The 14,897-nt window shown below is 46.0% G+C and overlaps 1 protein-coding gene across 4 annotated transcripts; it reads right to left on the bottom strand.

Annotated features, from left to right (window-relative positions):
- Nucleotides 1–1,819: 1,819 nt before the first annotated feature.
- Nucleotides 1,820–14,291, bottom strand: MYOT (myotilin). Of its 4 annotated transcripts, XM_083871555.1 has the most exons (10): nt 14,174–14,291; nt 11,873–12,475; nt 9,980–10,130; nt 8,018–8,119; nt 5,997–6,046; nt 5,305–5,437; nt 4,039–4,246; nt 3,393–3,558; nt 2,771–2,904; nt 1,820–2,398 (listed from the first exon to the last, which is right to left on the bottom strand). In XM_083871555.1, the coding sequence occupies exons 2-10, from the start codon at nt 12,307–12,309 to the stop codon at nt 2,226–2,228; spliced, it is 1,554 nt and encodes a 517-aa protein (XP_083727681.1). In that variant the 5' UTR covers nt 12,310–12,475; nt 14,174–14,291; the 3' UTR covers nt 1,820–2,225. The 4 variants fall into 4 exon arrangements, with proteins under 4 accessions (XP_083727681.1, XP_083727682.1, XP_083727683.1 ...); XM_083871556.1 differs by lacking the exon at nt 11,873–12,475 and having other exon boundaries at nt 14,174–14,277; XM_083871557.1 differs by lacking the exons at nt 11,873–12,475; nt 14,174–14,291 and adding an exon at nt 11,019–11,117.
- Nucleotides 14,292–14,897: the final 606 nt, after the last annotated feature.

Below are 14,897 nucleotides of genomic sequence, written 5' to 3'. Positions count from 1 at the left end.
CAGAATCGTGGCACTTTCAGAAACATTTCTGTGCTCAGGCAGGCCTGCTAGCTCAGATTGATTCCTTAGAGTGAAGTCAGACCTGTCTTCAACTCAATACTGACATTTGCTGTAAACATGCTAAAAAAGTGTGGAATTACAGGTAGATGTATCCAGTGGTGTTGCCTCCTTTCAGCTGGTGGACCTGTGCTACTCCCAAGAGCAAATTCTTCTAGTAAATATGGCTGTTGTTGTTTGGGAGGGTTAATGTTGTGTGGTGATAGCATTTGTCCCAGCAGAGACCATCCAACAGGGATCCCTTTGCAAACTATGAAAATATTTATTGAAGACTTTTTCCAGACCAAGCCTTGTATTGAGTATACGATGCAGCAATTAGCTGGCCTACTGTTTTCCTAGGCTGATTGTTCAGAAGTATCAGTATTGTTTATACCCAGAATTCCTCCAAATGCATTTGAGGGAGTTGGTTGCCTTTCTTCAGCTGAAAGCACAACAGTTGGCACATGGTTTTCAGGTGAGGTGAGATTGCTCTGAACTAACACTGGGAGCTCCTGCACTTATTTCTCTACAAGAAAACATATTGACAAGGAAAGCTTTGCCCTCCAGAAACCAGCTCCCGAAACCGGTCCTGTCACCCTCAGGAGAGGAAGGCTCCAGCCAGAGGTGGGCTCTGCTCAGGGAGCACGTCAGTGCTCAGCACACTGAACATCACCAGGGAGAAGGGGCAGGGAGGGGACACTCACAGCCTGAATTTAGAGGGTGACAACAGCTCCTAACCTTGCTCTGCCATTTCCAGTCATCACTAAGTCATGCTGCTGGACATTGAGAGCCCTTTCCACTTCAGGGATGTTTTTGGGTGGATGATGTGTGGAGTAAGGAGTGAGTACTGAATGAGGTACAGCTGACACAGTGATTGCTGGTAAATATGGGAGTCACCTCAGTTACTCCATGACTTGTGTGTAAAGACATCTGCCAGGGAAATGATGCAGACTTTCCAACCTTCCACTAGAGCCTGTGGGCAAACTGGGTGCTGGTTTGCGTCTGATCAGCTCCATCTCCAAATGTGCAACAGGGGAGTTATCTCAGTGTATTTCATCACTTGGGCAGCCCAGAGGAGATGTGTGGTGGCAGAGCTGCAGGATTTTTGGGTAAATTCAATAGTCAGTGTTATGCATTTCAGATTTGGGGGGTTATTTAATGGTACAGCAGTGCAGGGTGAAACTGAGGCCTCCTTTTTTGTGTTCTGGAAGATGCTTGGAGAGGTTTGCTGACTGTGCACCTTGATGAGTTGCTCAGGCTATATCAACCCCTACAAATTTTCTTGTAGTAAGTACAGTTGAAAAGTCTCCAATTTTGGTTTGCTGGAGTTCAGCAAAATCCTATTCCATGGTATTTAATACTGTTCTGAGCAAGGTGTCTGAACAGCAGCACACAAACCACTTGGGTGGCTCAAATCAACAGCTTGTTGAGAGTCAACAGCAAGATAAGTTGCAACCACTCCTTGATTACAGGAGGGAAAACATGATAGCCTTAATGATTCATACTATAGAGGGCAGCTTTTGGGTCAAGTGTGCAAGGAGAATAAATATTGATGTTGCCTCACTGGCATGGTGTAGTGTTAATTGGGTGTCGGCATTTAGTTTATGCTGAATATTTTATACATGTCAGATGGCAAATGACAGTGGGAACAGACAGGGGAGGGGACAAGTGGAAAGCTTAGGAGGGTAAGAATCCATCTTTCCCAGGCTGCAGCTGATGCCAGACATTCAAAAGCTGCTGTTAACAGATCAAGCAAGGAAGAGTCACAGCTGATGTTGGTTATTTAAAATTTTATTTGCCTATAATTTATTCTCATAAAAACACTCTAATCTATTTGGTTTAGTATGCAGACTTCTGATATTATCACAAGTGATATTAGAGAAGCAGTACAAACCAAACTACCTTAGCATGTAACCAAGCACAGGTGGAACTAAGCCCACCCACACTTGTAAAAACTAAATAACCTGCCTTCTTAGGCTTTCTAGTTTAAATGCAATACTCATTTAATGGTTATAGTCACCAAACCATATAAATAAAATCTAACATTGTAAAACGGGAACAGCTGAGTGTGCAAGAATCAGAGTAAAAATATGTAAGTAGGTATTTTGCTAATTAGAGCAATCACCAGTTAACTGCATCTATGTTGTAACTGTCTCTTATGGGTGTGAGGTTTTCCTCTTCATTTCCAGTTAAAGTTCATCACTTTCATACAGTCCAGACTGCTCAGCCAAACGCTGAAACTCCCCTTCTGGTGAGAAAGCTTGTTTCACATCCAGTCCTCTTCCATTGAGTGCCAAATACTTGCTAAAAGTTGGTCTAACCCGTAACTGCTTTGGGGCTGGAAGTGGCTTATTTGCATGTGCTGGAAGAGAGAGAAAAATCCTCTTTCAGTGCCTTCCCAAAGTGTGGAGACACCCATGGTAAAGCAACCCCACTGCTTTTTATCTGCAATATAAACCAGCAAGCCCTTGGGAAGAATTTAGCAGACAAACCCATACCTCAGACACCAGAGATTTACATTCACCCTCTTGCTTGGTGTCAGGGAAACCGTAGTCTTTAAAAGTGCAAAAGGACACTCCACAGTGTCCTGTCCTAAACAAAAGAGCTTTTCCCAGGATACTTTTTTTGTCTAGGAAATAAATCCTCCCAGCAGTCTGAACTTCATGAGATTAATCTTGAGGGCCAGTTCTGAATATAAGATGCACTTTCTGTGGCACTGAGACCTGGGACTTACTTGCAACCTCTAGCCTGGCGTGGCACGTGGCCACCCCTGCCCCGTTGACAGCAGACACGGTGTACCAGCCAGCATCCTTCTTGGTTGCATTATGGATCAGGAGGCAAATCCTTCCAGTATTGTCATGGAGCAAGCTGAAAAATGAAGGTGTTAATGCCCAAGTGCTTTGAGGGGGAAGGAGAGAAAACAGTCAGTTTGCATGCTGAGGAGCTGAGCAAGCCCCAGAACAACTCTTGTACTGCACACTGTTCAGACATGAACATTTGTGTTAGAGCCACCAGTGATTCACATCTTGGCACCCTGCAGGTGGCATCAACTTGGATATCCCCACACTGCACATTTCATTCCTAAAGCTGTGCTTCTCCATGGGCCCTCTACTGCTGCTGCACCCAGAGGAGCACCTGGGCACAGCTCTCCCCCTCTGTGCCCCCAAAGCAAGGCTCTCAGCACTGTGCCTGCCCAGCACTCAGTGCTGTGCCCCCTGTGTCACACAGGAGGGCAGATCCAGCTTTCCAGCCAGCTGCTCTTAGAGACCAGCCCATTTACATTTGATTCAGCAAATACTGGTTGCTGTTTTCTAACACACCAATGGCCAACTCATCAGAACTCATCAGTAGGATACCTTATTCGGTCTGTATTATATTGTACCATTTCGTTGTTTCTTTTCCAGTAAATTCGAGGTGTTGGGATGGCAGAGATCTGGCATTCCAGTCTGGCTGTGTCTCCCTCAAAAACCTTTTTGCTTTGTGGCTTGAAAATGAAAGTTGGAGGCATGTGATGTTCTTTTGCTAAATTAAAGAGGAGAGATAAGGAGGAGTTACTGGAAGTGTGGAATGCTCATGTCATGCTGGTTTTTTAAGACTTCAGGAGGTTAAATTCAGGAGTACATGTGTTCCTCACTGCATCTCCTTAGCCTGCAGGCAGTTCCCATGAGCATAAGGGTGTAATAAACACAGTCCACTTTAGGAGAGTCAATTAACATACGTTATCAATACTGGAAAATTAATTACATTAATTAAATTAAATTCTGGGCATATCACTATATCTGAGTATCCTGATAGAAGTGGTTTGAAGAAATATGACATCCAAGATGTAGTTATTAAAATAGTCTTGGGACAGGTAAGTTGATTTTTATTGTTTGAGCCTGAGTATGTGGAGTGCTACCTCTGCTTCTGATTAGTTTAATGTCCCAAACACAGGGAGGAAAGCAGTAGATTGCTGAGACTTTCCCTGTGTGGCCAGGGAATTATTAGTGCTCCCAGTCTTACCAATTACTTCCACTTTTACTGCGAAAGAGGCTTCTCCTGCACGGTTGACAGCCACACATTCATACGTCCCTGCATCAGCTGATTTGACTGCTTCAAAAATGAACGAGTGGAACCCCTTCTCTGACACTATCATTTTATGGAACTGATCCTGATGAACCATCCTTCCATTCTGGTACCACATCACATCTGGAGTTGGGAGCCCACTAACCTGTGGGGGAGAGAAGTGAAGAGTTAAACACCTTTAAGATAATAAAATCCCTCCAATACTGCAGGGAGTTTGATGCTGATAGGTGATCAAACCACGTTTCTATTGCAAAAATTGTATAGTGTTGCCTAGTTTTGAATATTAATGTGATGTTGCACAGAAAGGCTCAAGGAGTGCTGTGGAAAGATGAGCTTTAGCTACAAGACAGTAGCTGCTGTTCCTGCAACCCCCTGTTGTTCCCTTCTTGTAGGTGGCTTTGATCAGGTCCAAGATGCTCAATGTGGGTTCAGCCTTTCGTTCCCACAGCTATCACTGCAGCAGTGCTGACACCATAACTGATCAGGGCTGTAAATAACTGTCCTGCAGGAATGCTCCAGCTTCTCCACCACATTCAGAAGTTTAGGCAACTTGGAGGAAGATGGCTAAAGGCCATGTGTAAGTCTGGTCATAGTTTACTGAAGCAAAGTCACTAAGAAAACCCCAGCCTGAGAGGGAGAGCAGGATCCTCTCTTACCCCAGGGCTGGTACAGCTGCCATGAAGTTTTAGGCCATTCTTGAGTTTTGTTTCTACTGAGGGCATTTCCTTGCTTGTCTCCTCCAGCAAGGGTACAGTTACCTCAGGGAAGACTCATTAAAGGGAGGTGAGTCCTACATTGACCTCACTGGTCGTGTGTCCACTGAAGCAGAGGAGTCCCTGTGCAAAGAACAAGGTTCCCAGCCAAAAAAGCCTCTTTTCAGCAGTGCATTAATATTCATTCTTTCCAGGGAAGTTTAGAGACATTCTGTAGTGGTTTATATTTACCACTATTTAGCTTTAATCATAATCTCGTGCAGTTAATTCCACTTACATTTTCCAAGGGAAAATGCTGAAATATTTAGCCATCTCCTGTTCCTTGGTTTCCATAGCCTGGGGAGACCCTGAACCATCTGCCTTTAGTGCTCTGGCTTATTAAAGTGCAGAGGCACTGCAGAGACCTCTGTCCACGCCCCACACCTCAAGAGGGAATGGAATGGGAAGGGAGAGGTTGGCAATGGAATGGGAAGGGAGAGGCTGGCATTACTTTGAAGTCGAGCCTGCAGAACCTCCCCTCCTCAATCACCACATCTTCAGGCACTTGTGTGAAACGTGGCTGAAAAAACTTTTCCTGGATCGAGTCGTGTCCACGATCGTCACCTCTTGAGGATGGTCTGCTCCTGAAAATGGGACAGAAACAGGTAATTGTGGAAAAGCTACTGTAGCACAAGTGACATCAAAGCTCTGATTGCAGCTGGAGTCCCTTAACACGTTTAGGAATCAAACACTACAATTCTGGTTGGATTTTTCAGCTGTAAGTCATAACTTTTAGTAAGTCGCTTCTCTTGCTCAAGTTGTTCAATTCAACACAGAAGCATGACCTTCATTATGGCCTAACACCCAAAAGAACTGACAAGAGAAATTCGGCTGTGTTTCATTTTCATAATTTATATTCATTTAAATAATTTATATTTCTTTGACTAGAAATTAATCTCCTAGAATACAAAGAATATTTTCCCAAGGTGCTTGGAGTTTTTAAACATCTAACGCTATGCTTAGAATTCACTGGATTCAGGTCATCATCACCCATCCACAAATGGTAGTATTTTAGTCTAAAGGGAGTGAATTTAGTGATTACTACTTTAGCAAAAGTGGTGAGTAGTGAGATTAAACCAATGTTGTCTAGAAATATTTGAAATAAGATCATGAAGAATAACACAGCACAGGTTTTTGCTTTACCTTACATGTGTTGTAGGAACCTGCAGCCTGACGTTTTCTGCATTCTGGTGCTTGGGAAGAGAAAGAGGAGAGGTGAATTCACTTAGAAAGATTTATCTGTAGACTGAATGAGAAGCCATTTTAAGTTCATATCCTGACTTCATATGCTGCTTAAAAACAAAATTAATCCACTTAAGAAGTCATTGGGACATGAGGTAGAGGATCTTGCATGAGGACCTGACACACTCTGTGTTCACCACAGGCTTTGCCACGGCACAACTTCTCACTGCTGCCCAGGTGATGGGTGCAGCAGCTTTGTCTGGCACACAGAGTTTTCTGCCAGCCCATAACCTTTGTTAGAGAGGAGCAGGGCTCCTGGAAATATCTAAACTGAGAGCTGAGTACAGAGTGTCCTTCCCCACAGCAGGAATAGAAGTGGAATCGCTGGCAAGAGCCTTGTATTGTGCCCACTTAAATATGGTACCAGCAATGATGGACACATGCTGAGCTGGAAAATACTTTTCTTTCTAGATCACAGCACCAGCTAAGCTCGCTGACAACTCTGCAATCACATGACTAAATCTGCTAAAGCACCCAGGATTGATTCCTGTTAGGAGCTTGGATGTTTGGAAAATGCAACAGAGTTTGGTGCCAGCAACTCATTTTAGCAATGGAGTCAGAGAGAGCAAAGGCTGCCTGAAAATTTCTGGAGTGTTTGCATTGAACCATTCCAGTGTTTGGTCCTGTGCTCTGCAGCCCAGCCCTGTGGGACATTTCAGCCTGGGTTTAAACTTCAAGCACAGAGGCAGTTTTAAGTTCAGAGGAAACATTACATGAATGAGAGTTTTGCTGGGCTGAATTCAATGTGCAGTCCAAAGGCAGTTGCATGTATCTGCTCATTTACACAAGTTCTGTACAGTTATTACTTGTCCTGTCAAATGATGCTGTAGTGATGAAGTTGCTGATGATTGTAATGACCTCTTACATGGGCTGAGTTACGCTCCTGAGGAACCAGGAGGCTGAATGAATCAGTGACTACGATACTTAAAAATAAGACTGAACAATGGGAGTAAGATATCCCAAACATAAGTCAATCTCTGCTTCCAATATTCTTTCTTAAAGCAGCATTTCACACATGCTGAAAAGTTGTCAGTCATCCTGTTTTGACTGAATATTTCTTTGTTCTCTGCAAAAGATGAGGCTTCCCTTGCTGTCTGACATAAAAAAATTCCCTTCTTTTCTGCCCTTGCCAGGTTGGAGAGAAATAGCTCAAACTGTTATTCCTCCTTTGCTGCGATCTGAAGTGTCTGTTCCATGCAGGATTCTGCTGAGGGCACTTTGGCAGATGTGTGCCTCCTCCTGGCTCTGCTGCCTGCAGCAGGAGGGGTGTTTCCTTTCCTGCACAGGTACCCAGTGCCATACCAGACATTCCCACTAACTTTGAGCACAGAACTGCCAAAGAGAGCTTCTAACTGGCCTGAATAACCAACAAACGATGCAAGTCTCCAACTAAAACACTTTGGAAAATGCCAGTAGGGATAGATTCTTGTCTATCAGCATGTGGGCTGCTGAAATAGCTGCTTTGCCTTCTCTTAGTGGCTGCACCCCCTGGAAGGGCTAAAACCCAACCAATCCCAGCCCAAGGCCATGACCTCTTGAAGCCAGTGCCACTTATTCCAAATAGAGACAGGTGTAAACCTTGTTGTCCTGGCCAAGCCTGCACTCAGGCTGTTGGGAGTGAGTACCTGGCTCCCTCATGGTGCTGCTCCCTGCCTGCCATAGGCACTGGGTACTGTGCTCTGCAGCAGCTGTTGAAATTCCTCCCTGGAGAGGTCATTCCTACAGATAAGGCACAGCAAGGGAATGGTGCTACAATTTTCCCCCTCAGCCATCACCCTGTGAAAGTACCCAACCCCAGCCATGGAGAGCTCTGAGAGCCATCCCCTCAGTGCAAATAAACCAAATAAACCCCATCTCTGCCCACAAGCAGCCCACAGCACAATCACAGGAAATCCCTGCTGTAGAGACAGGCCCCCAGTTACCTGTGCATTCTGCATGTTGTCCTCACCCTGTGTGTCCAGCACAGAGGCAGCATTCACTGGCCCCAGCAGCCTGCGAGCCATTCTCTCCTCATAAGTCAAGCGCTGAAAGCAGAGTGCACAGCAATTCTACTCAGAAGTCCATTCACTATTTCAGATCAGCTTCTTAAGGGCACATTAATAAGCCACAAATTCAGGATGTTGTCAATGGAAGCAGGAGCTGAGCAGAGGCCCCACGTCTGGCCCAAAGGGATTGCAGTCTGTGATGCCAACTGAAGTCAGCCTCAATATATACAGCACTGAAATGCATAAAAGATTAAACTGCCTGTTCATCAAAGCCTCCCTAATGCCATCTGTGGCCTTCCACTCCTCCTCTTTCTCTGCTGGGATTATTTATGGGTAGCTGATGGCATCATCCTCAGAAGCCAGAGTAAGTCCCAGGGTACCTTTCTGTTAGGGCTGGGAAAAACCTTCCAAGCCATTCAGCTGTGGAGCTGGAGGCATGATGGATGCTCCCAAAAAAAGCAAGAGCCACACCAGAATCAGGAACAGCCAGAGGTGAGCACCAGAGCCCCTGAAAGCCCTGGGGAGGTTTATGGCAGCACTTCTGCAGGGTGAAATGCTGTGAGCTGTCTGGGGAGGAGGCAAGGACAGTAAGTGTTCCTACAATCTGGATGTGGCACACAGGGATAAAAATGTACAGGGCTAAATTCAAGCTCTGTCAGTTGGGTTCTTTGAGAAAAGTATGTTACTGCCCTGGGCACCAGAACACCTGACACTTTGCTGCCCACAAAGTTTAACTCAGGTTTGGAGTCTGTGGCACGAGGACAAGCTCTGGCTGAATTTCTACTCTGCACAGATACACATGTCTACTGCTGGGTGGGGAAAGGTTTGGGAGCCTTGTGGGACTTTTCTTTAGAAGAGAGCACAAGACCTTTAGCAGAACCTGTGAGAGCTGAATATCCCTGAGGTCCTTACGTGTGTATCAAGTGTGGCTGAGATTGGCCAGTTGGCTCAGACGCTGCTGGAGGACAAGGGGAGGAGGACACAGTGCTGATTGCATAAGCCTTATTTTTAGCCTGGCTTCCTATGGGAAGGAAAGCTGACTTGCTATGACAGGCTTTCTTACAGCACATAGGACATTCCTGTTTAGGGGCATATTCAGTCAGATTTTTTTCCCCATTCAGTATTTAAAATTACATATATGACACAAATCTGTTCTCACTGACGATAAAGAAAATACTCCTTTCTGCTTCACAGGAAAGAAGATGGAAACTTTAAACACTGGCCTTTTACCAGTCTGCCTCCAGCCAGCAGAAAGGTTCCCACATTAGAAACCTGCCTGCTCTAGCTTGCTGCAGTGGGCTTCCCTAGTGGTAGCAAATTTTTCTGCCAGATTTTGATTTCTTGGTAAAGGGGATTCCACTGTGACCCTCTGCAGAATAAATAAATAAGTACTGAGACTAAGAAGCCTTCTTATAGGAGACAAGCTTTATGATAAAATTTTATAATTTCTTTCATTTATTGTTTTTCATATTAAAAAAAATGATCCTATTTGATGGTGGTCTCTAGAATGAATTTTCAAATATTACAATTTTTCCTCAGGTTCTAATGATTTTAAGATATTTATTAAAGCCGGTGTCGAAAACCAGGTTGTACTCATGTCTAGAGAACTGAGGCATTCTCCTTGGATTTCTAATTTTCTGTGGATGTGATGTTCAACAGGATTCCAATAAGGGAGTTAAAATTTGTGCCACAGCTCTAAACATGTTCCTTTTTGTTTCACAGTGAAAGAATATTCTGGTCATAAACAGCTTTTGCTCTCGTGGGATCTGTTGAGGTTCTGAGTACAGATCTTTGGGCAGTGCTGCTCTTGCATTTCCTTCTGCTTTTAGCTCAGTTTGGGGAAGTAGAAGCAGTCTCTGCCCCCCTGCTTGCACTGCTGAGAGCTTTTTATTCCCTCACCTGGTTGCCATTCTGGAGAAGGCTGTCCTTGCATCGGAGTTTCTTTTCCAAGTCCTGAATGAGGGCCTCTTTTGTTCCTCGAATTTCTTGGTCTGATGTCTTCTGCATAGAGTTGATGCTGGCTTGTTTGTTATACATGGGCTGCGAGTAACTACTCATGAAGGGGGAGAAAACAAAGTTATTCCCATAGCCCTGCTGGATTATTTGCTCCAGCTTCACAGAGTGCAAATAAAAATGTGAGCCTGCCTCCTAAAAACTGTGGTTCAAATGGACCCACAAAAGCATCTGAGAGGTGAACAGGCCAAGCTGGGTAATTGAGTATCAAAACCTTAAGGGGAAGAAGCATCATGATGCAGTCAAGTCACTGAATGTCCTCCCATAATACTCGTTCAGCATCCCTACATCCCACATCCCTACATCCCACATCCCTACATCCCCACATCCTCACAGCCTGGCCCTGCAATCCACGGGATACAATCAGCTCCTGGGGCTGGGTGCTACATCTGATTCTGACAGATGCCAGGCAGAGAGGAGCATCCATCAGAACAGGTTGCAAAGGTCTGCTGGAGGTCACAGTGCTCTGTGCTGACAGGCTCTGACCTGCTTTGCGACCTGCTTGTGTTCTGAAATTATTTCTATTCAAATCCTCTTCCTCCTGTTGTCTGGGAATTTGTTCTGCTGACCAGACTGGAGAAGTGTTATAATTCCAGAATACTCCCAGCACTGCTTGGACTTAATAACTTAACGTGAGTTATAACTTTAAAACTTTAGTGATTTGCCCAACAGGTGAATACATCTCATGTCCCTGTTTGCCCATTAGTAGCATAATTGGGAAAATAATTCTCATCTCACTGCGTGTTGCATTTAAGAGCAGTTAATATGAAAAGCACAGTGAGGCACCCAAGCCCTTTGTATGGAAACAAACAACTTCACACTACAAATACAAAACCCAGCAGTCACAAACTCCAGGTGTGTCCAAACCTCCCACACTCCTGCAGGACTTCAGGAAACACTCCTCAGTTAACCCAACCCATCTTACCTTTCCCCTTCCCTTGGTGCTGTGATCCAGAAAACAGACAGAAATATTCTGATTTCCTGAATGCAAACTGACACTTAAACCTGGATTTATATCCAAGTCAGCAGGACCCCCTGCCCCTATCAACTTTCCAATATCTCACTTTATGCACATTCTACCCTGACTTTCCCCAGGACCTCCAGCTGATATTGGCAGGAATACAAATTGGTGAGAAGGCAAGGCCCAGCTCCCTTTGAGATCTCACTGACCTTGGAAGATATTTGGATTGCAGCCCAAAGGCAAAATGATATAATACACATTCAGGAAAGAATTTAGTCTTTGGTCTAAAGGGGTAAATTTTTCAAGGGACTACCTTTCTTTTACATGTATAATTAATAAAAGGGGTATTGTAGGTGAGTTTAGATCCACATCATGATGTGGAACCTGAAAATATTGCTGAGGCTTGCTACGACTCTCTAAGTTGTTTATGTGTGGGGAATACTACTGCCTTCTCCCTGTCTCCCTGTTCATAAGCCATGTTTTTTAAGAAAGAAATTAATTTGAGATAGGTGCTTGTCCTCTGTTTTAAATAACCTTAAGAGATTTCTGTCAAATCAAACTGAACAATCCAAACCAGCTCCAGAAAACTCACACAGCAGCCTGTGACATGCCCACTGTGCAGTTTAATTCCCACACAAGGGCAGGCACTCAGCCTCCTAACCCAACCCTGAGTTCTGCCTTGACCACCAGCAGTCAGTGGGGGCTGTGCCATCAGCTGGGCCAGCCTGGTGCTTTACCAGGGCATTGGTTTTGGGATGGTCAGTGCTGGGGACAGGCCAGGGGGAAGCAGGGCAGGTTAGCAGGCTGTGTATACTTACTGAGGTTCCATGGGAGAAGGAGCTGGGCTGTTATAGTCGGGCTGCGAGGGGAGCACTGAGCACAGGAAGGCTGCGGGGGATTGGTTAGGCATGGGTAGAAGCCTCTGCCCAGATGATGAGCTAGCAGGAGACTGTGCAGATGCAGGTGTGATGGGATATGTGGATTCCTTAGGGGCACTACAGGAAGGTGAGGAGAGCGTGATTGAAGAGCTCAGCGATGACGAGGAGGAGAATTTCTGCCCGCTGGGGTTACGAGGCTGTATGAGGATGGAGGACTGTTTGATTTCTCTGCTTGACTCTGTGGAGGCTGCAGGTCCTGGAGGCTGCTGTTGCCCTTGACACACATTCTTAGACTGGATAAAGTGTTTTGGACGTTCGTAGTTAAACATGGTTGGTTGGCACATAGAGGAAACGGATGGGAGATTAGGGACACTCATAGGAGAGGTTTCACGGCTGTCCTGGCTTTTTGTTGGTGATAATTGGCTTTGGATAGGTGGCTGGTAAAAGCTAGGTGGTAGGCCACAAAAGTTTTCTTGGCTGGGCTCCTGGATAGAATGGAACCCTTGCCTTGCAGAATAGAGGCTTTCTTGGAGTGGATTTTCCCTTAAGGAAGACAATACAGATAAAATAAATTGTACGTCACAAGCTGAATCACAAAAATACTCTGTTCTGAGCAGTCATTAGCAATCCAAACACTATGAAGTTAAAGTTCAACTAAATTAAAGCTTGAACTTAAAATAAAGTTATTTAGGATTTGTTAGACCTGTCCCACAACTGCATGAACATTTTGGGTTACAATAACAACAACTTGGTCTGTCTGGCTCAGGTGCAATGATCACCATGCTTGTCTCATATGCCAGAGCCCAGTAAATTCTAAAGGAAATAGCAATTGGTTAACCACCTGCCTAAGTCTACAGATAAACACAGATAAACACAGATACTACTGCTAAGTCAGGTAATTTCCCATGTATCATCTTAACTAAAGATCCCTGGATCCTGCTGGTTTGTGCCCTGTCAAAATGCTAAATGTCCTATTTCCCAGAACCAGCTATCTGTGCCAAGAAATTCCTCGTACCATAGAGAAGCATGAAAGTTTCACTTTCTTTTAAGTCTAAAACTAAACTTTTGAAACCAAATCTCCTGATTTTTTTTTCTCTAATGGGTTTTGAATTCAGAGCTTCTAATATCCAGCTGAGACCTGGGATTAGAATGCCAAGGACTGTGTGTCTCTGTTTGAGGTGATTTCCTGAGATTTGCTATTAAGGCTGCTAATTGCTGGAATGATATGAGCTGCAAGATAGGGTAGGGCAAGCTGAGCTGCTCAGAGTCCTGCATTTTATTTTGCAGGTGTTTGCTATCTAAACCTGGCCTTTCCATCAACTCAAGACCCAGGAAAGCTTCACTGAGCAAACTTTTTTAAATGGACAAGTGACTTCAGCTCCAGGATAAATAAATAATCCCCCAAAATAAACATAAAGCCACAAATATAAAATAAAAATTGAGAAAAAAAAAAAAAAGAGAGAGAGAGAATATAAATCCTCACAGTTACATGTGCTGGAAAATATTGTAATCTTGCCCCACTGAGATCAGCTGTTTTGCTGCTATATATACCCAGTATATTGTATTCCTCTCGTTGGAGAGCCTGGAGAAGGGCTCCACGAGGTCATAAATTCCCATGGGGGGAGATAACTCGAAATGTTGCTCTGATATTAAAAACTTAAGGTTTTCATTTCCTAAAGGTAATCGTCAATATTAGCTGTGAATTAGCTGTAAGTAAACAGAGACCTTATAGTAAAAATTCCCTAACTTTTCCCTGGTCATACTCTTGGAATTTGAGGCTGGCTGAAATTTTTGGAGCACGTCCACACTATGTCCTCATTCACTGGTGCAGAAAACTGGTTGAGTCTTGTCTTTAGCCCACTTTTATACCACCACCTGTGCAGGGATTTGTACCCTCACTGCAGCACAAGCTGGGGACAGCAACCAGAGCCCACTGTGGTTTCTAGAGCACGGCCCTGAGCCAGGCTCTGATGGGCAGCAGGAAATAACCCGTGTTCTCCCCAAATCCTTACACCTTGATTTGGGAGGGGAAAAAAAATAAATCCGAAGATATTGACCTTATAAGATAAAAGCAGTAAGTAACAACAGCGACACTCTGCCTGTTGAAAGCCAACCCGTGTTTTTGGCTCAGTGGCCGCCCCCGCTCCCCAAAGGTCCGGCTTCCCCTGGGCATTCCCGGTGCCTCCCTAGGCAGCCTCCAGGGGAAAAGTGAGGTGGAAAACCCCCGAGCGGGCACCTTACCTCCAGCCGGGGAGCTGTCACCTGGGCCGGGCCGGTGTTTGGGGAGGGCCGGTCATTGAGCGGCGCGGGCAGTCCGAGCCGCCCTGTGCGCGGGGGGCGAGCCGGGGCTTTAATGTGCTGCCAGCGGTGACACCGCCGTGTCCCGGGCCCGCCGCTGTCACAATAAGAGTCTCCGCGGCCCGGACACCGAGCGAGGGCCGACCCTTGGGCAGGTGCCCGGGGCAGCGCCGCCACCGCCCGGCGCCCCGAAACGCCGCTCTTCGGCCCGTCCGGCTGTGACATGGTTCTGTCCCCGGCTCTGCCACGGGCTCTGTCTCGGCTCTGTCCTGGTTCTATCCCGGCCCTGTCCCGGCTGTGTCCGGGCTCTGTCTCGGCTCTGTCCTGGGCTCTGTCCCGGCTGTGTCCGGGCTCTGTCTCGGCTCTGTCCTGGGCTCTGTCCCGGCTCTATCCCGGCTCTATCCCCGGCTCTGTCCCGGCTCTATCCTGGCTCTATCCCCGGCTCTGTCCCGGCTCTATCCCGGGCTCTGTCCCGGCTCTATCCCCGGCTCTGTCCCAGCCCTATCCCGGGCTCTATTCCAGCCCTGTCCCGGGCTCTGTCCCGACTCTCTCCCGGCTCCATCCCGGGCTCTGTCCCGGCCCCGGGTCACTGGGGTGGCGGTGGCTCTATCCCGGGTCACTGGGGTGGCAGTGGGCTCTATCCCCGGTCACTGCGATGCCGATGGGC

Source organism: Zosterops lateralis (genome assembly GCF_965231275.1).
Source record: "Zosterops lateralis genome assembly, chromosome: 14".
Classification (NCBI taxonomy): Eukaryota; Metazoa; Chordata; class Aves; order Passeriformes; family Zosteropidae; genus Zosterops; species Zosterops lateralis.
The sequence above is the reverse complement of the archived record's forward strand: the minus strand, read 5'-3'. Positions and strand labels throughout refer to the sequence as shown.

What these genes read in the sequence shown, in the direction of transcription:
- MYOT (XM_083871555.1), bottom strand. Translation starts at nt 12,309, where the DNA reads ATGAGTGTCCCTAATCTCCCATCCGTTTCCTCTATGTGCCAACCAACC. An exon ending in ACAACATGCAGAATGCACAG is followed by an intron (nt 6,047 to 8,017) that starts GTAACTGGGGGC and finishes TCTCTTCCCAAG; the next exon opens with CACCAGAATGCAGAAAACGT. An exon ending in AGTAAAAGTGGAAGTAATTG is followed by an intron (nt 3,559 to 4,038) that starts GTAAGACTGGGA and finishes TCTTTAATTTAG; the next exon opens with CAAAAGAACATCACATGCCT.